Source organism: Tauraco erythrolophus, chromosome 10 (assembly GCF_009769465.1).
Source record: "Tauraco erythrolophus isolate bTauEry1 chromosome 10, bTauEry1.pri, whole genome shotgun sequence".
In the NCBI taxonomy this organism is placed as follows: Eukaryota; Metazoa; Chordata; class Aves; order Musophagiformes; family Musophagidae; genus Tauraco; species Tauraco erythrolophus.
In genome coordinates, this window is record NC_141474.1 from 17,165,650 (window position 1) to 17,186,073 (window position 20,424).

The 20,424-nt window shown below is 40.0% G+C and overlaps 1 protein-coding gene across 2 annotated transcripts; it reads right to left on the bottom strand.

Moving 5' to 3' along the window:
• Positions 1 to 1,760: 1,760 nt before the first annotated feature.
• Positions 1,761 to 18,741, bottom strand: EPHX4 (epoxide hydrolase 4). 2 transcript variants are annotated; one of them, XM_086617581.1, is made up of 8 exons: positions 18,499 to 18,741; positions 15,506 to 15,591; positions 11,881 to 12,038; positions 9,649 to 9,777; positions 8,274 to 8,328; positions 7,473 to 7,578; positions 6,385 to 6,533; positions 1,761 to 1,995 (listed from the first exon to the last, which is right to left on the bottom strand). In XM_086617581.1, exons 1-8 carry the CDS (start codon positions 18,739 to 18,741, stop codon positions 1,761 to 1,763), a joined length of 1,161 nt encoding a protein of 386 aa, XP_086473707.1. The 2 variants fall into 2 exon arrangements, with proteins under 2 accessions (XP_086473707.1, XP_086473708.1); XM_086617582.1 differs by lacking the exon at positions 8,274 to 8,328 and having other exon boundaries at positions 7,473 to 7,576.
• Positions 18,742 to 20,424: the final 1,683 nt, after the last annotated feature.

The window sequence follows — 20,424 nt, forward strand, 5'->3', positions numbered from 1 at the left end:
GTTATTGCCTGTTACACGTCCACCCTGCTGCACTCCTCAGCAGAGAACAGGAGCCCCCGCCCGCAGGCCGGAGCTCCTGTGGGCAGCTCTCCATGGCTGGGCTGGCACCAGCAGGTCCCAACGATCAGGGAAAAACGTACTCCCCAGTGATAGCTTTCTTGCCGAGAAATTAAACTGCTGTGTAGATGACGCTCTACAGCACCCTCTGAGCCAAGGAAGAACCTTTCCAACCTTAAAACTTGAGAAGCATGTAACGATTTCAGTCAGTGAGTGCTGAAAATACTTGGGGGAAAAACATCCTTGAAAGACAGGTACCAGCCATGGATGGAAAAGGCGAGATCAATACTGTTATCACAATATTGAGAGGCCTCTTCCTCAGATTTTGTGAGCTGCATTCCAGGAAGCGGATTGGCAGCCACCAGCTAATACTTGGCTGACAGCACCCCTTGGTCCGCTTTCTTGTGAGGATTATGTCGAGTGAGATGTCACCAGGGGCTGTGCCAAGTACCTGTACGGGACACAGTGGCTCGAAAGAGATGACACATGCAGCAGCATGGAACTTGTTGGGACTCCTTATTAATGGTCAGCTGTCTTTGATGTGGACAGCTGGTTCAAGCCCACCTGGCTCCGATGCCTCCTCTGATGGGTCCTTGTTGATCCCTGCCTGTACCCAGGGCACTGCACTTGCTCTGCAGCTGGAGGGGGACTTTGAAAATCATACAGGTAGGTGACTCACCTCTTCTGGGGACTTGCGTTTTGTGTTGCTTTTTTCTTTGTAGTTATCATCCAGTTTCTTCTCCCTTGCAATCACATGCAAGTTAATTCTACCCTCTGCTTCCGTCATCACTGTGTCTCTTCCTATAAACACAGGAACTTGGCAGCAGTTCTTGGAGACAAGAACAGTAGTTGCTAACATAGGAAGGATAATGCCAACAAAGAGGCATTATTTTCAAGAAAATACAACAATCATAGCATGAGGAAGGCTGCACAGTGGACAGATGCTTCAGCTATTCAAACCTAATTCTTAGCTTCAGTAAGAAATCTCCCCATAGGAAGTCAGATAAAGGGAGTAGTGTCAGTTACATTTTATTAGACAGAGGTGGATTTGATACATGTTATATCTTAATTTTCCATTCTTCTTGTTCAGACATGTCAAGTGTACAAGTTTCCCATTTTTTAGTCAAGAAAGAAAAACACATCACACAAAGCAGCTGCATTCAACAATACAAGAAGATCATTATTCACTTGAAGACTAGAAATGCGCCCAGAAATTTTTCAGTCATTCAGTATGCTAAAATATAGATAATAAAAAGAGTTAGTTACTGTTTAATGGTAAAATACATTAAAAAAATTCAGGTGATTCTAGAATGAAAGCTCATGACTTCCTTCAGTATGGCACCACTCTATTTCTTCGTTATAAATTTGTAAAAGGCACCACACATTAAAACTATAAAGCAAGGGAGAAAACAAAACCAAGCAACTTTCCATGATTTTTTTTCTGTACAAATACATATATATCTTAAGGCAGGTGTTTTTATGTGCAAAATACAAGTATACAGGTAAAACCAATGTTGGTATCATATATTCTCATACTCACTTCTTTTAGCAGTAACATTGGTGTCCAAATGTACAGTACATTGAAAACACTTTTCTCTAACAGAGCTCAAAATAGAAGGCAGGCTGGAAATATGGCCCTGATAACAATTAGTTTTTAAATCTGAAGAGCTTTTATGTAGACCCCTTAAAACATATACAAACAGTCATTCTCTTTTTCTTATTGTCTCTTCCTTTAGAAAGGTCCATATCAACTTGTTGACTATGTCAGGTTGATCCTGCTGGAGCCAATGACTGGCTTCAGACAAAATAGTTAATCTGAAATGATTTTTAACATAAATCCGTGTAATTTCTGCCATCTCAACTTCCATAAATGCATCTCTTTCTCCCCATAATAGCAGGGTTGGCATGATGACTTCACGGTGCTGCAGAGGTAGGCAGCTTTAAAAATAAAACACACTTAGTTAGGTCTTTTTTTACAAAAATCACCAAGACAGGTTTCAGTCAACTTAGCTTTTGAAATCAACACAGTGAATCTCATTGCAAGCTTTCTGGGTTCCAAGATACCTTCTACAATACCAAGAAAATGCTCCTGAGACTCAGAGTCCTTTAATTGTATTTAAGAATGGTAAAATTGTTAGAAGATACTTTTCCTGTACTGTGTCTGTAATCAGCAGCTGATTGCAACAGAGGTCTTATTTTTGGAACATGACTGATGCTTCAGCATGGTGCACAGCTCAGGAGCCCCATGATCTCTGTAAAAGGGAATATGGAACAACACGGCCAGAATTTTGTAGGTCAGTGGCTTTCGCTTGTTTGATGAATGCCATGGCACATTTCTGAACCTGCATTATTTACTGCAAGGAGGTTTTGATGAAACATGATGCTTTGAATCACATTTAGACTACGGTGTTCAAGGCATCCAGTTATCTGAGTAGCCAAACCGCTTTATGAGAAATGGTTGTCCAGGAAATGGCAGGCTGCCATTTTTGGACACTATGGAAGAGACCAGCTAGAGTGTTTCAGACCCACTCAAAAATTAAATATCATGTAGTACAGCTAAAAATAAATGTATCTGTAGAGGAAGATATTCTATAGAACACTGATGTCTGAAATGGTGAAGTCAGTTACATTCACTCATCTATGAAATTCATGCTAACATTCAACGTATATCAGAGTTCCCTTTACAAAAAGCTACAGTATGTTTTTGAAGGCCTCGTACTTACATACCTATTTCTGTTTGCAGTGAAAGAAAACTGTTCCTTAAAAATTTGCCTTTCATGGAGTCATAGTCTCTTTAAAACTACAACATCACAGCCCAGAGCTTTGGCAGACTAGAAAGCGTTTAAATATAGGACATTTTACTGATACTTTGAAGAAAAGCCCTTAGAAAATAAAATGTCAATAAAAGTTGAACCACCACAATGACCTATTTAAACTTTCAGTAAAAAATTACTATTTTTTCTTAATAAAATTATTTTAAATGGAATATTTTATAAATGTTTCCTCACATTAAAGGTAGACATTAGAAAAGATACAGGTTGCTAGGAATGAAAGACTATTTCAACATAAACTATATTAACCCACCAGTATTTATTCCAGTTCATCTGTTTCAGAGATGCTGAAAAATTTATCTAATTTCTGCTTGAATTGCTTAATCTTAGCCACATATTGTAACAGACCAGCTGTGACAATCCAAAACAGATTCCATCTGATCAGATACAAATCTGTATTATACTAATGCTCAAACATGATTATTTTAAACCAGTAACGTGTAAAGATTTTCTGACCAAACTTTTATGCTAGGTTGAAACTTAGGAGTTAATTAATGCTCTGTAAAAAGGTAAAGACAAGAAGACGGCATGCATTAGTTTCGGATAAGGCAAAGAAATGGAGACTTTGAAGACATTCCTCCTTTCTACTGATACATAATGTCAAGAACTATTAATAAAAAGTCACTTTAAATAATAATTTCATTTTGATTGATGAATTAGGAAAATTCTTAAAATGGCTTTTGTAGCAGTGGCTTTAAAATCTCATTTTTCAAACAAACTAACCTAACTCACCAAACCATAGTTTATTCATAGTAATAGTTTTAAAAATTGATAATACGATGATCTGATTCAGTTCATTTAGACTAATCTCATTACATTTTAAATCCAGTATCCTGGATCTCTTCACTATTTATATGTGTATTTTTTTCACTACTGTAGGGTTTACCATTTCTCTTTTGTGGCTAAGTGCCATGCAAGATTTGTAGCCTCACTTAGGAAAACTCTACTGGGCTTTTTACACACACTGCATAGATAAAGAAGCTGACATTTTTCATTGCCTATTAGCTACACTGTATTTCTTTTCAGTCTGGAATATGGCACATTATATCGTGCTTGAAGTTTCTAGAGATCTCCTTTAACAAGGATTAACTCGCAGATTTCACATTTAGAAAGGGAAATTCCACTTGTGACATTTAAGTCTTTGAAAAGCAGACTCAAACCTTCATACAGCACTGTTAGTTGACCAGCAGTTTTTCTGTAAACAAATACTGAAGTACTTCTTAACTGCTATGAGAGAAGTAATCCCATTTTCTAAAAAATGGCATATCAGAAGAATTTCGAGCTTCGGCTGCTTACCTATCTCTCTCAATCAAGCATAATACAAAAAGCTTTATGATTTTTATTACAAAAGTGTTTGTAATCTAAAGTATAGTGAACAGCTGCTGTGCTATTTATACAAGGATGTGTTGGTGATGGATGGAAGTAGGTGATTTCAATTATCTCTTTGGAAATAACTTTCCAGAAAAATTATGTTCTGAAGAATGAAACTCTAGGTGGATAGTAATGAGTTGGAAACCTTTAACACGTAGGTCACCAGTGCCAACCCACTGGGAGTTATGGTGAATACAGTTCATTAGCATCTAAGTTCTCTTCAATGGCTTATATGAGAGGAAGTGAAAATTTCAATCCAGTTTTAATATTTAATGATTCACATCCCATAAGGTGTGACCATCAGAATGGGTGACAAGAACTGAATGAGCAGAAGACCAGTCTTTTCCTTCCAGTCCAAAGCCTGCTGCATTGTGGCTGATGGCACCTATAATAACATTTTCTAAATTCAGTACAGGTATACTTTCACATGCAGAGAGGAATTAATAACTCTGAAGATACTTTCTGATTAATAACTGATACTAAGTTTTTTTTGAGCCTGAAAAGGTCTGAAACAATAATTTAAATATATGCAACTCCTACGTTCGTCTCACCTGAATCCCACAGCAGTTCAGCTATCAGCTATCACAGATATTTCACTGTTATTGTCAGAGAAGCATCTGGTTAATGTGCATGCTCACTGATGTGAGGTGCTGTGGCAAATGTAATGAACGAGGCTCAAGGTGCTCATGCCTCTCCAGCTCCTCATTAGCCCTACCCTGGGGGCTCCTGCAGTACAGTTGCAGGGCCAGGGAGCCACCGTGCAGCCACACAGCTTCATCACACTTGGGCATCCCAGCTGATGGCATCACTGCTCTCTGCACAGCTTTAAATAAGTATACTGTTACCAGCAGCCATCTCATTTATTCCCTATTGGTGTGTGGGCTTAGCGTTACCTCGTTTAGAAGAAAACATACCATCTCTCTACTTCCTTGTTCCAGTTTTGTCTCTTAGCCTGTACAAGACAGCAGCTAGCTCAGATCTCCACCTTCCTCCCAGTGTTTCCCTGCTGACTGCTCTCCTGACAGTGACAGCATGAAAGGTGCAGAAAGAGCAGTAAAGTTAGCACTAAATTTGGACCAGGGAAAATGAAAAGTTTATTAATCTACGTCAAACATCTACTGTCTGAGTTTAGGGAAAGAAGAGAATTGTCACTTTTAAAGAACATTGGGAAGCTGGTCCTGTGTTAGAGAAGCATGCAGGAGATTTAGCACTGTTGAAGACTTGAGGTAGTAAAGGAAAAAAGAGTTCAATCCCATTCTTCTTAGTATAGTCCTACAAGTTAGGGCTATAAGTCATAAGTAGAGTACATGCAGAGTTAAAAGACCTTCTGCCTGTTCAATTTTTTGGTAGGTAAAAAGAGGGTGTCATTCTGTAAGGCCAAGCCAACTCCTTCCAGGAAAGTTAAAATCATTAGAAAACTGCTTGAGAAAATAAAATAAATTTTAAGCTTGCAAAAATATTTCATATTATGATGCTATCTCTCAGTTTTAATCTATGCATGCTCCCTGCTGTATGTGCTTACTGCTGCCAGTGAGTCTGCTGAGACCAGTGCAGGAACAAAAAGAAAAAATAAATTAGCGTTAGTTTTAGGCTTAGTCACAAAAAACCCTACCCTACCTTTTTATAAAAAAACCAGCTCAAACACAATAAAATTCAAGTCAGATATGGTTTTGTAAAGTTACAAGAAGTGAGGGTAACTTACTTGGATGCCATGTTATCTAGTAGTATTATCGAATAATAAGCTCTTTGTACAGCTTATTATGAGATAATATGAACTGTAATGCAAACAATTAATTGACGTTAATTTTGTAAGTGTTATTTAGAGATGGATTTTTATGACTGCCATGGTTCTGTGAATGAGGAAGGGTCTTTTGCTTTCTTAAGATTTAGAAAGAAAGATTTTCCTTATCTGCACTCTGGTTGTTTTGCTGCTTTGTGTGTGGGTCTCTCTTACAATTCACTTTGCGTCATATTGCTTGATGCTGAATGCATTTGTTACCTGCTGAGACTTCCAAAACAGATTTGCCTTTTTTTCCTTCTGCTTTAGTGACAGAAGATGCAATAAAATTTTTGGCCTCCAAGGGACTCTACAATATTCTACCTTGATTCAGAATGTTCTACTCACCTGAAAATATTTCTGTAATGGTTAATGGGTCCACTTAGTGCTCCAGGTTGTGAAAAGACATAGAGATAAGCTTCAATATCCTCTGCCGTTAATCTGCAGCCTTTCCTTCCAATTCCAGTGGCCTGGCTGGTGAATAAGCTTTTCAGAACCTAGGAAAGGAAGAATAAAAAGCCACCACATAAGACAGCTAGAAAATGTGATTTCTCTCCTTCAATAGGACACATCTTTCTAAAATCTATTTATACATTATTTAGAGTATAATGAATGGTTTAAATGGTTTTTTTAGAGAGTTATGTGTAAAGCACACAGTAAACTTATTTCTGGTATAACTCACTTCAGAATAAACACAAACGAGCCAATACCAGTATGACCAAGTTACTCAGTTCTGCGCCCTGATGTGCCACCCGTGATAGGCAACGGCAAGCACAGGCACATACTTTTCTTTGGGATGGACCCCAGCAGCCAAGAGGGTGGGAGGGAGAATGGCTCAGGACCTCCGCGGCTTGCTGTGCCCTGTGCGCCTGCAGCACCTGGAGCTCTATCCTGGGCTGTATGTGCATGTAGGAGGATGCATGCCTGCAGCTGCTTTTTCCCTTTCTTTATGCTTGTACAGATTTTTTTAAGGTTATACAAGGTGTTGGCCTTGTTGGTTCCTCAGGCAGAATTAATCACCTGGCTGAATCTGATGCCCAGACTCCCAGGCTGCCTGCCCTGTAGCAGACTCTGAGGGATAAGAGGATGTCCCACTGCACACAGGAGCTTCATCTAAGTCAGCAGGAGCTCCCCAGGCACCAAATGTGTCCCACTGGCATGGGCACAAGTAAAACCAGCTGACTGTCTAGGTAGAGTAATGCACAGTAGTGCTGGAAGTTAAAAGTATGTACCTGAATGCCTCCCAGAAATGCAAAAGCAAGAGACTCTATGTACTTATATCCTACTTTATATAAATACATAAAGTTAAGAAGAAAAATCAGTAAGCTCTGTATTTTTTCCAGTAATTACAACTATGCCAGAAGGGATCAGCGTAGGTGGCAATTCTTCTCTCACTCACAGTTAAATATATAAACAAGAGCACTCATTTTGCTCACCTTGAAATCATTTACTGTAAACATGAATTCAGGAAACCATGGCATTTGGAAAAAGAAGTAGTAACCAGATTTAATCAATTGTGATGGATGTCGTAGAATGTATTCTGAAACAAAAATGCCCATGAATTAAAAATGAAAACTGATGACTCAAACAAAATTACTGTTAATCTTACTATTTTTTAAACTTAAAGGAATGTTTTAAAAATATTACGTTAGAGCATGCTATGTGACAGAAGATGATTATTGTTTCAGGAGTAAGTAGATGATGTGGCCATTAAAACATACTTCTTTTAGACGTGTTAATAGGAACAGTCAGCCAACTGGAAGCCTGCTAAAGATTAGGTGAGGGCAGTGACATTGAAGAGTTTAATCGCATGATAGTTTTTCACTTAAAGATCTATTTGTGCAGCTAGTTCAAAGCATTTTTTTCAGCTGTGGAACAAGAGGCATAAATACAAGTCTTTAAGCATTTCTCTCATCAAAGATGCGATGCACAGAAATCTGTAGATGATAATCCACTTACGTTCTAAAGACAACATCAATCCTGTTCATGAAAATACAGAATTTTTCCAACAGTTGTCTTCTTGGCAATTTCAACAACCATAATCAAGATTATATAGCGTCACTTTTTAAAGACATTGGAGCATATATAACAAAATAAAATGACATAGCTAAATTTGCATATTTTTTTAATTGTAATTTTGTGTCTCCAATGAGTTGCAAGAGCCAACACTGACATTCAAATATCGAACTTCCTCGAAGCAACCACAGAGTGTATGCAAGGAAGTCTATAACCTATCCTTTACAGATGCAAATTCGGAAAGGCAAAATTGCACTCCCAACATAGGAGATATCTCTGAAATATTAATTCTGACAGTGAATAAAAATGGGTTTTAAAACAAAGTAAATTGAAGTGTCAGCTGTCTTCTACGCTTTCATATCTCACACATTCTTAAATTGCATCACCCATTATATTTTTTCTTGATGGACCATCATCAACACTGCTCACTTTACTGTTCTACACAATTTATGAACTGTGTATTTTCATTTAATCCACAGTAGAAGAAATTTGTTCCAGGGAGACTTAATCAAGCTACAGAACAGATTTTGTACTTTAACAAATATGCTAACAAATACTAAGAAATACTATAATAAAATGTATTTGTGTTCTATACAGCCTGGCTCCTGCTCTCAGTGAAAATACTGCAAAAATCTCCTACTTGCTCAGGTGGTGACGAACAGACCTTTCCTTGGGTAAGTGAGCCTTAACTACCTGGCAAAATGTTACTTAATATCTTTGAAAGGTCCCCAAGAACACTGTGAATTCACCAACATGCGTGAATGGTTCTGGTTCCACGGTGGTGTAAAGTCAGATATACATTCAACTGAAACGAAAATTAAAGCTGCACTAAATATTCCTAAGTATTTCTGGGGAAATGGAGTAACTTTTAAAATGGAAATAGGGTAAGGTTGGCAATTGAAGAAATTAAAAATAGTGAGATACTACTTTCATTTTAATTACTGAATGTTGATTTAATCCCTATGAAATGTTCTGTAATTATTCGTAGTAGACCAGCTCAAAGCCTGTCACATAACAAATTTTGCTAGTGCACCTAAATCCTTGTTTCAGCTAGTTACTAGTACATTCCTGAGCCTTTAGTAAGTAGCCTGCAAAGGCTGTTTTGTTCCAATTAATATTGTACAAGATCATAAATTGTCACTTACCACCTAAATCAAGATTAAATTCTAATGTCTGTTTCACATTTATACAATGGCTGTTTCATGCAGATTTAATAATGCAGTGAGGCCTTAACCTAGATGTAATGTAATATACATTCTTGTTCAGGGAATTTTATCCTGCCAAAGGGGTATAAAACAGATTAATGTATATGAAAATTATGTTTGTGGACCTTCGAGGATTAAGAAAAACATCAGTAAGTTTGGCTGCAAGCACTCCTGCTTCCTACAATACCTTATTTCTGAAAGTCAAATACTTGATACCTTACTGCTTCATAAAATACAGTCCAGATTATGAGAGGCACTGAGTACTGGCAACTTATCTACTGAACATCTGAAGAGGCAAGTAGCTGGTTCTTCTTTAGCAACCTCAAAGCAAACACAATATTAATGAAAATGCAGATACTCAAGATTAACAAAAAACTACTATAAAACTCACCTGTAAACACAGAAGGATGAGGGAAATTAACCACAATCAGCTTAGTCACCATTTCAGGGTAACATATAGCCACTAACCAAGCGATCATTCCTCCCCAGTCATGGCCAATCAACACACACTTGTTGTATCCTACCACATAAACACAGATTTGTGGTTTTATTTCAGTGGAATTCACATCCATACAAATTATCACATACAATAAAATAACTATTGGGCAAAAAAGGTGGTCCAGCACATTTTTTAATGTAACTATTTAATACGGCACTGCTTCCATTACTAATGGCCAGAAAAAAATAGTGCACTATTATACTTTAAAAATTAACAAATAATTGAAATTATTTAAGAGGACTTCAATTACCCTTTAGCAGTACTACCTCAAAGTCAAACTAAAGTCAAACTAAATGTCAAACAATGTCAAACTAAAGTACCCAAATGGCCACCCTGTTCACATCTTGGCCGATTTTGGGTCAGATACACAATTCAACTTGTAGTCATTATAATGCATGTACATTTGTCATGTTAAGGGAGTTCGGAGTTTGAAACTACAGACAGAAAGACTGAGCAATCTCCTGAGCCCCTCCTGAACAAAATTAATCCTAACGAATTTCTCTGAATTTGGGAGGTTATCTAAACACTGAACATCATCATTATGCAAAAAGTGGGCATTATATTTAATAGCCATATATATATAGAGAGTGCATATATATATATACACATATAAATACACATATTTATATACTTGTTAGGTCTGTAGCTTTACTCCATATGTTGTGGCAATTTTTAAAGTTCTCGGCATTCACGTACTTATTCTTGCATCAACAAAAATGGTAATTTAACAGCAATAAAAGGGGGGAGAAAAATCGTGACTGTTTTTGAAAGCCTAACCCTTCCTCCTTTAACCACTGCTGGCATACATACTACAGTGTCAGATACCATCACACTCCTCCATTGAGGATTATAATGCTGAGCACATACACTACAAATGAAATGTATAAAAGCCAAACTGTTTAGAATTCTGACATAAATTTGGACACAGTTGTCAAAGCACCTTACAACTGCTTGAATAGAAACTTTCTGGAGCACTTTTGATATAATCAAGTTCTCAAAAATAATTTAACTTGGGGTTAGAACAAACAAAGACAACAAGCCTCAGAAATACTTCTTCCAGAAAATTTTGAATTCTTATGAAATAGAATTATGATGAGAGCACTTCACAAGTGTATAACCATGGCATTACCATGGAGATTAACACAACCAGCAAAGGCTGGAAAATGTAAACACAGTGTGGGGATTGCCTACCCAATCTTTTGACAATATTCAAACATCACAAGCAAAGCAATTCCTAAATTCAAACCTCAGAATTGGAATCACTGCTTTATTATTTCTTCATGTGAAATGCAAGAAGTTCTTTCACTATCCCTGGAGTATCCAGGGAATTAAAATGATTCAGAGAAGGACGGTCTACGGTCTAATCCCTAGTCTTGCTATTGGTATGGAAGGGAAATACCCTTCACTAGGTGTTACAATTTATCGCTGGAACAGCTATGCTTCAGATTGAACTGGAGGGACAAATTTTGCAGACGAGCTTCAGCTCTAGACTGTTCGTTACACTGCATATTTGCTACAGGGACCAACGTGTCCCTTGTTCTCCCTTCTGTTCTCACTGTTGTGTAAGACAGAGTGATTCAGCTCTAGAGGACTGACTACTGTGCAGAAGTAGTATTTTGGGATTTTTTTTTCAAATACAGCAGATGTACTGTCATCATCTTTATACAGCACATAATATTTATTCTGTCTTGTTTGTGCAAGAAAACATCACCTGGTTTAAATTCTTTGGTCTGCAAGTGCTATTAGACTCTAATTCATAACATTATCCATTAAGTGCAACAGCTGGGATTAGGCAAAGATGTTCTTAGGGAAAAAGACCATAGGTTTGTATGCTGGATTTCACAGCACATTGGGATGATTTTTTTGAACTCAACGATGGAAAATCATCTTTACATATTGTTTATAGTGACATACAAATCATAATTAGAAAACAAACTTTTTCATTAATATTGATAATAGTCCATTAAATATGAGTATCCTTAGCTTAATATCTACACATATCTGTAATGTGTATATATTAAAGAGAATGTAGTTTTTAAAAAAAATAGTGCTAGATCTTTATGGTTTTTTTCCCAGAAAATCAAGTCATCTATGAGCTGAGTAGTTTGTCTTCTACTAACGCACCTAGAGATTCCAAAATATCCTTTATATCTGTTATCAAGCAATCTAACTTGTAATTTTCTTTGTGAGAAGGAGCATCTGTTTCTCCATAACCTCTCAAATCCAGGGCCACCACTCGATATTCACTTTTAAATTCCCGCAATTGATGGCGCCAAGAATACCTAACAAAGGGGAGAAAAAAGTTGGAGTTATAAGGTCAAGCAGTATGATACCAAAATGAACTCAATGATTTTGCTCCCACATAGTTGAGGGTAAATTAACACGGTTTGTTTGCAATGAGATTCTTTTTTCTTTCTGTGGTACGCTGATGGTCCTTTGTGGCTACAGTAGTTTTGTGCTCCCTTCTTGAATTCCCCGGTAAGGAAGTGCAGCTGCCAGAAAGGGGGCATGGCCAGAGCCTGGGTGTTTCAACAGTTCCTGAACTCTGGCACAGTCCTTTGCTGCAAAGGAAGCAGGCATAAACCACAGCACACAGAGGACTGTTCTGTTTTATCCTTGGAGCCACAGTATTGTCAAAAAAGTAAGGTCTGAAAAGCTTTATCTTCTTCCTGGATTGCTCACACACATTTTGATGTAGTAGGGAAACATTCCTCAAGGCACGTTTTGTGGTTGGTTGTTTTTTTTTTCTTTTTAGAAAAGGAATGTCAGATAACTCATACACTAAAGAAACCAAAGAAAGAAATACAATGAATAACAAATGAACTTGGTGAAGTTTATATTTCTATTGTGTACACTTTAATCTGTGTCTATACTGCCAGAATTGTTCCAGAAAAATCTCTCAATGTGTTGGTACTACACACAGTATTTCATTGCTTGTGTTTCTATGGAAAAAAAGTGATAACATTACACACACGAAAAGACATACAAAATCAAGAACTCAGGCAAAGGCCTGGGCTATTCCTCATTCTGTAACAGTATATAGTGACTATATGTGTGTTGGGAAACAAAATAACAAGAAAATGGTGGGCCTCATCCTGTAAGAGCTGCCTGTCCCTTCAACCGTTACTGAACCAAACAAATTTCAGAACAGCCAGTACCAAGACAGACATGGCCTTATCTTATACTGTAACAGATACATAAGAAACGTGATCCTTCTAGGCATATATAATAATGGCTGCATCCCTCAGCGCTAGGATCTAGCTTTTACTTCTGCTCTTGCTTCAACAATCTTAGATAAATGATACGTAACGTTTGGATCATCGGCGATCAGAAGTGATGCACAGAATTCTACCTTAAATCAAACAGTGTCTATATCAGACCATTGGCTCTTCCACTTTAGCTCTGTCTCGAGCCTATTAGGGATTTGAACATAAGTAATATTACAGTAACTCATTAATTATAGAAATTTGTATTCCTATAAACAGAACAGTCAGAACCTTTTCATTTCAGTGCCATATAATGCAAATACAGGATTTAGCTGAGCTCTCCAGGAATTAAATTTTTAAAGGCATTATACAATGACTTAGGAGCTGAATTTGCCATGGTAACTGTTGTAGCTATCCTATATACTTCACTAAGAAGAAACAATGATACCTAAACTATTTTGTTTTCAGAAAACGTTTACTTGCTATCCTCATCTTCCGTTTTCACAACAGTCCATCAATCACCAAATGTCTGACCTACCAAATGGGTACGCTTTATATTCAAAGAAATCCTTTTACCACATACAGAATGTAACTATTGGGCAACTGTTTTGCAAGCAGAATTTGGAAATGTTGGTGAATGCTTTCATATTCATAAGGCTGAATAATGAAAAATATTTTGTGACTTTCTGATGACATTATTTCTGAAAGGCAACTTGTATAAAATTTAGCAGCTCACATGTGTCTTACAGGTACCCAGCTGTTTCAATACATTATGCCCAATTTAAAATATTTTATTATTGTCTTTGCACAACATTAGTATTGACTTTCAAGTTTTTATGCATTTAAAACTTTTAATGGCTCTGGTCCATTATATTCTTAAATGATCTATCATCTTCAGATATTTTCAATCACTCACTAAGATCAGTATTGTCTGGTTATAGTTGTCCTATTTATAACCTTGAGACATTTGAAGGCAGACAATTTGTTACAATTCAGAATTGTAACTGTGAATCATATGTGTTTTGTTTTGTTTTGTTTTTTCTAGCTAAAAGACACAAATTTGATGCTGCTTTAAATATCTCTTAAATTATGATTATTTTATCTCGTGCTCTCACAACAATCTGTATTCTTGGATTAAAAATTCATCACTGATTGAATTAACAAACCAACATCAGTACTGGTAGTGCGACTACTTTATACAACATTGAGATGTATTCTTTTTAAAAACAGTTATATAAACTATGCTACTGGTGGTCCCAGTGACCTATATATCAGTTTCTTATTCATTCCTTTTGAATGGTCAGATAATACAATATATTAACTGTCACTTAAAGCATGACTCACCATTCTAAACTGTAAGAATGGCTTTCTGCTTTATGAAAATAATATACCAGATCTCAGTAGAACATGTATATAAAATGCTAAATTTTGCATTATAATTATCGCTGTAGGTGAAATTAGCTGTAGTCTCAGCTGTCTTACTGTGTTAGAATACGCATTATGCAAACTATGCATACTATTTGCATAAAGTATGCAAACCCCCAATCTAACTGTATTTTTAATCAAAGTTTACAGTTTTGATTCTTTTAGATAGCAATTTATTATTAGAACAATCCACTTCTTTGAAAACTATTTTAAAATAATACGACTTTATACCGTAATCCTCGAGGCTGTTAGTATCTATAGAAAACTGCTAAGGGAAAAGAACTGACTGCTGGTTTACCTGGCACAATTTATCATGGTATGACCTGAGTCCATCTTGAAAGACCACGGTTCCAACAGTGGAGCCTAGCTCCATATCTGAGTTTGGAAAGGAAAAGGACCGTTTAACTCGCTGAATTACTGGCATCACTACTTCCCCTATTCCCTTATGATTTTTTTGGTGCAAGTTTTGTAAGCCGTGCTCCACTAGTTAAACCTGGCAATGACAGCCTGAGCAATTTGGTTAAATCATTAGACATGACTGCTTTTCATTGTTACAAACAAACATTTAGGATTGGGTTTGATTCATCATTCATCTTATGATGAACTAATAATAGAACCTTTTTCCCTGAGTAGCATTCTGAAATTAGACTGCACAATAGTCTATAGAACTCATAGTTCTTCTTCCCCTCCCCAAGTTAAAAATTATCATATAGTATTTTTAACAAATGCAGCAATCCATATTGCACTTAACATATAATGGATCCTCATTTTAACACTCTCTGCTATAATTCATAAGTTTACCCATATTAGTACAAATGTTATCCAAACAGGAAATTAATTAAAAATGAGCAGTTCCTCCCCAAAGTTTAAAGACAAGGGGAAAAATGGATTCATGATGCAAAAAAGATGGTTGGTTTGTATCAGCCTGCAGGAATTTTTTGTGGATGCTGCAGTTAAAAGAAGTTTCAATGGTTTGTCCTCTACTAAAACTTCATGTCATTAGTTATTACTCACGGATACATAAACCAGATCATATTAGTTATACTTAAGCTGAGATGATCACTCTTGGGTCTCTTAAGCTGCCTCTTTATACAAGAAAAGTGCGTAGGGAGTTTTACCAGAATTCTGGAAAGCCATGAAGCAGCAGCATGAGTGGTTTACCCCTTTCTCCGGCAGCCACATAGTGAAATCTTAACCCTGAATCCTAAAACAAGAGAAAAAAGAAGTGTGTTTTTTATTGCTCCATAGAACTGCTATACTGGGATTTGAGAATGAGTACAGTTTCAGACAATATTCTAAGAAACAATGTATTGCCCTGAAAAAAAATATCAACTTGTCAGTTCTTGAAACTGAAATCTTCTTCTGTGATTCTGCGATCAGGTATCTGCTATGCCCTGGCAATGCTGAGTACCCCACACCCCGTCTGCCACAGCTTCTTCCAGGAAGGCCCATCTTTAATAGATGTCAGGCTACGTTGCCTGTGTGCTGGTTCAGCCATGAGCATGGTAACCTTTCTGAAAAAGAGCACTGCCTGGCACAGTGACTAGGAATGCATATTATTTTCGCAGCTAGCACCTTGCTTTCACATGGACACCAGTCATGTGCTTTATGGAAAGACTTCAAGACAGAACGCTTTAAACACACTTGCAATCTTTCAGTTAGTTTCTAAGATTATGCAACTATTTTAAAACCGTCGCATTGGATTCTGGCACAGTAAAGGACTGCATGGATTTTATCTTAAAACCCAAAAGCAATCAAAAATAAGTAATCAGAAGGCAAGCGGTTTCTCCTTGTTTTTATTGTTCAAAGTTTCAGATTAATATCAGAAAAGAAAGCCTTCGTGCAATCATCTTCTTTCTCCCCTATCTGTAGTCACTATTTCTGATGCACCGTTGAAGAAAATAGGTCTTATGAGAATTACCAGCAGGCAAGTTACTGATTGTTAGCAGTGCAGAGGCTGAACGTTGAAATGCCACTGCAATGAATGGATGTACACAAGCGTACATTAACTCAAGGTCAAATCCAGTAGAATCTAAATAAGCTGAAACTATTACCTATAGGGTTTACTGAATTCTGTCACAGAAGTAGATACAGAAGTCAGGAAAGAGTTAGCTCAAAATACAACATGCTGTTTAGGAGTCATGTGAAGGAAACTGCAGGAAGAAAGGTTGTAGGGCTCCTGAACAAATGTCAGAACCTGCACTGCCTCTGCTATTTTAAAAAGGGAGAAAAACCCCATGCCTTTTCTGTACATCAAGAGCTTATATCATGCCAAGAATCACAAATGCATAGAAAAGTTTTTCTTGCCAGAGATGCTTCAAATTCTCTGAGCTACCTTTGCACTCATAAGTAAGTCACCAACCAGCTACAAAACCATTAACTTACATCTTGAGTCTTGAAAGGGCTCCACAAAGGGAACATCCGGGGGTTTTATACTCAGTATGGATACAACAGGGACTTTTGCTCTGTTTGGCCCAAAATTGCATTGATGTTTCTCCTCTGGGATGCCAATGAAGTCCCTAGAGGTAAAAGTATCTATACATTTCTAAGTACTTAATGGTCTCTTCCTAGTAAATTTTAGGGCCGTTACATCATCTTCATCATTCTCTATATTACTCTGCCTTTGACCCTTTTAAATTGAAAAAAGTCAAAGTTTCTCAAGTTTCTTTCACAGTTTCTCTTGTCAATTTAGTGAGCAGTGGGTAAGCCTTCCTCCATCTCACTTCTTTCAGTTAGTGTCCTCTAGGGATTTACCTTCAATATTTTCATTTTAATCTATTTATTGCTTTTAAGGACATCCCCTTTACTCATACAAATTCCATCACCATCCAGAACCATCCAGCAGCAGTTTAAATGTCACACGCCCCAAACTGAGCCCATCCTCTACCTTTTTAGTTGCTCCTTTCTGTCTTTTTTTCTGCCCCCCAAAACAGCCATAGGCTGTTGACGCCTTTCTGAAACACACTTTTTCTTTTTTCTTTTTTATTAATCTGTACAGATCTGTAGGATACATGTATTTGGAAAGTAACACATTAGCCTGCTGTTATCCAACAGCAAGAGGGTTTCATATTTCCTGGAACGAGTGACAGACTGTCATATTGACAGCAATTCGATTTGCTCCCACACGCTTTTTTATTACTGTCACCCCTCTGACTTCCTCAGCAGCCCATTCATTTACGGCCTGGCGCTATAGGAAAAAAGAACGCGGCATACAAGTGAAAAAGCACACACATGCCTCCAAACGACAGAAAAAAAGCCCCAAGCAAATCATGAGAAACTGGGAGGCTCAATAATTTACATTAGTACTGCCTGGCACAAAACCATCTGCACAGATCCCTGAGAACTGAGATCTTTGTGCTCATTTTATTAAAAATAACACTTGACAAAACTCACAGTGCGTTCTTTGCTCACCTCTAACTACCAAAGAAACCAAGCCGATACAACTTCGTCTAGAGCGTTTAGTGGAAGAGCAAATCACAGGTAGAGAGATCTGAGACGAGCCTAAGAATTGACCGGTGGCTTTAAATACACAGTCGCAGAGGCAGGGCTCATCTCTGTACGTTCTCCCTGCGACCCCGACACACGAAAGGGGCTCCCGGGTGCAACGGGACAACCCGTACCCAACAGGGAGCGCACGGCACAGGAGGCTGCGGGGCGCGACGGGGCACGGGCCCGCACACGGGTCGCGACACACCCGGGGCCGGCGAGCGCCTCTCCCACTCCCCGAGCCCCCCGCCGCCGGCCCCGCACCCCGGCCGCCCGGGCACCGCTTCCCCCCACGGCGGCCGGGCCGGGCCCGGCCTGCGGCCCCTCCCGGCAGCGCCCGAACGAGCCCGGCCGGGCACGGCGCGGCTGCCCCGGGGCAGCAGAGGCGGGCGCGTCCATGCGCGCGGGTGCGCGAGCATGCACGGGGGGCATGCACAGGTGCCCATGCAGAGAGGAGCATGCACGGCGGAGCATGCACAGGTGCCCGTGCAGAGAGGAGCATGCATTGCTCCGTGCACACGCACGCACAGGAGGGCGGGCGGGCACGGGTGCCATGCAGGGCAGGGGCGCGCGCAGCGGTGCGTGTGCGCGCGGCGGGGCCCGCTCCTCGCGCCCGAGCCCTCACCTTGATCCGGACGTAGCAGTGGGTGCCCAGGGAGGGGTCATTGAGGCAGGCGGGGGGGTTCTCCCGCACCACCCAGCGGAAGGTCTCGCCCGGCCGCCGGCCGATGCTCCAGAGCAGCCGCAGCCCGGCGATGCAGGCGCACACCCCGCAGTAGCTGTACACCAGCGCCCAGAAGAGCAGCGCCCGGGCGGCCACCATCACCCGGCGGGCGGGCGGCGGGCACGCAGCGCCGGGTCTCGCCATCGGGCCCCGCCGCCGTCCTCGCCGGCCGGGAGGGGCTCGCAGCGCCGCCGCCGCCGCCAGGAGCCGCCCGAGCGGAGGCACCGGGAGCGGCGGCGCGCCCGCCCCGCCGCCCCCCGCGGCCCTCGCCCCTGCCGGGCACAGCGCCGCGCCGACCGGCTGCCGCCGCCCCGGCGGCGGGTGTGTCCCAGCGGCGGCCTGGGCTCGCCGGCCCCGGGCGGCGACGGCGCTCGTGGACGCGGGTGCGCCCACCAGCCCGGCCACGGAGGGCTCTTCCTCCCCAGTGTTTCGTAGTGAACGGAGGAGAGACCGTCCCTGGCGCGAAGGAGCGGTGCTGTCAGCTGCGCGCTCTGACAGAACTGCCAAATACACCAAAACTCCCTCGAAATGTCATTGCGAAAAGCGCGTCCGGGGCACGCGGACAGCAGCCTCCCGGCGGGGCGGCCGGAGGTGCCGGAGGCGCGGGCTGTGCCTGCCCTCACACGTGCTTGGTCCTGCTCACCTTACTGGCGTGGGGAAGGGGGGATGTAGGAATGGGGCTGCGTGGCTGCGATTTAGCGTTTTTACGACTGCACGTTCTTTCTCTGCTGTTTCACCGTTACCCATTTAAAGGTGATGTTGTACGTGTATTACAATTTTAGTTATTATATGCTACTACTTTGAATATTTCTTAAAAAGAATTTTGAGCTCCAGCACCAAAATTTGTAGTTTTTAACACTTATTCTAATAGGGAAATGCGCTAGTAGATGCAGTGGGATCATCATTACTAACTCTGTTCCAACAGAGTTAATTTAGTCCTGAGATCTCAGCCACCCAAGGCTGACGTTAGAAGCTGAACAGATCCTACACCTGTCCATTAGTTGCAAATGGCTACCTGCGCAAGCCAAGGAGTCGCAGAGTCACATATGAGGCCACAGATGCTAGGGTAAGAAGAAAGGCTCCTGTCAGCACCTATCTGGTATTAACCTACTGACACGCAGGGTAAAGGGTAATTTAGAATGGTTCATGTAACATTGATTGTAAGAAAAAGCATAACAATACTAAGCAATTGATTTTACAGGTTATAAAAACGTGGGCTATGAAAAATTAGTTTATTAGTTCTGGGAGATAACGAAACATGTACAGAGTAGTTGCTAACTACAAGAAAAGTAGAATTGAGCTTGCGTGTCAAATCTTGACAAGTCCTGATCCAGCTCACTGCACAGCCTGCCCACCTTTACTCCTTGATCTAAAAGTCTTGCTTCCCAGACTAGAGGCTACACGCAGGTTCCAGACTTGTAGAGGCCATGTGAGAGTCACAGCTAATAATGTAGGCCTGTGAGCAACTGCTTGCCTTTGTGAGAGGGCAGATGTTTGCCAAATTTTACTTTAATTCGACGAAGACCAGAATTTGTTCTTGGTCCAGGTGAGCTTGGAGGATTAGAACTTAGATTCCAATAATTTTTCTTTGCTCTGTCCAGTAGTGCACGTAGAAGCTGGTACAAAGACACCATGCATCTGTTGACTCTACGATATGTAATTTAATGAGCTATTTTAAAAAAACAAAATGGTTAAGCATGTATACAGACAATATGTATCATTTTTCCACTATGCGTGGAACACAACTTGTAGACAGTTTTTATCTGTAACATACCAAATGCTTTCTCCTACTTGTTCTAAATTCAGACTTACAAATATAGACACTGA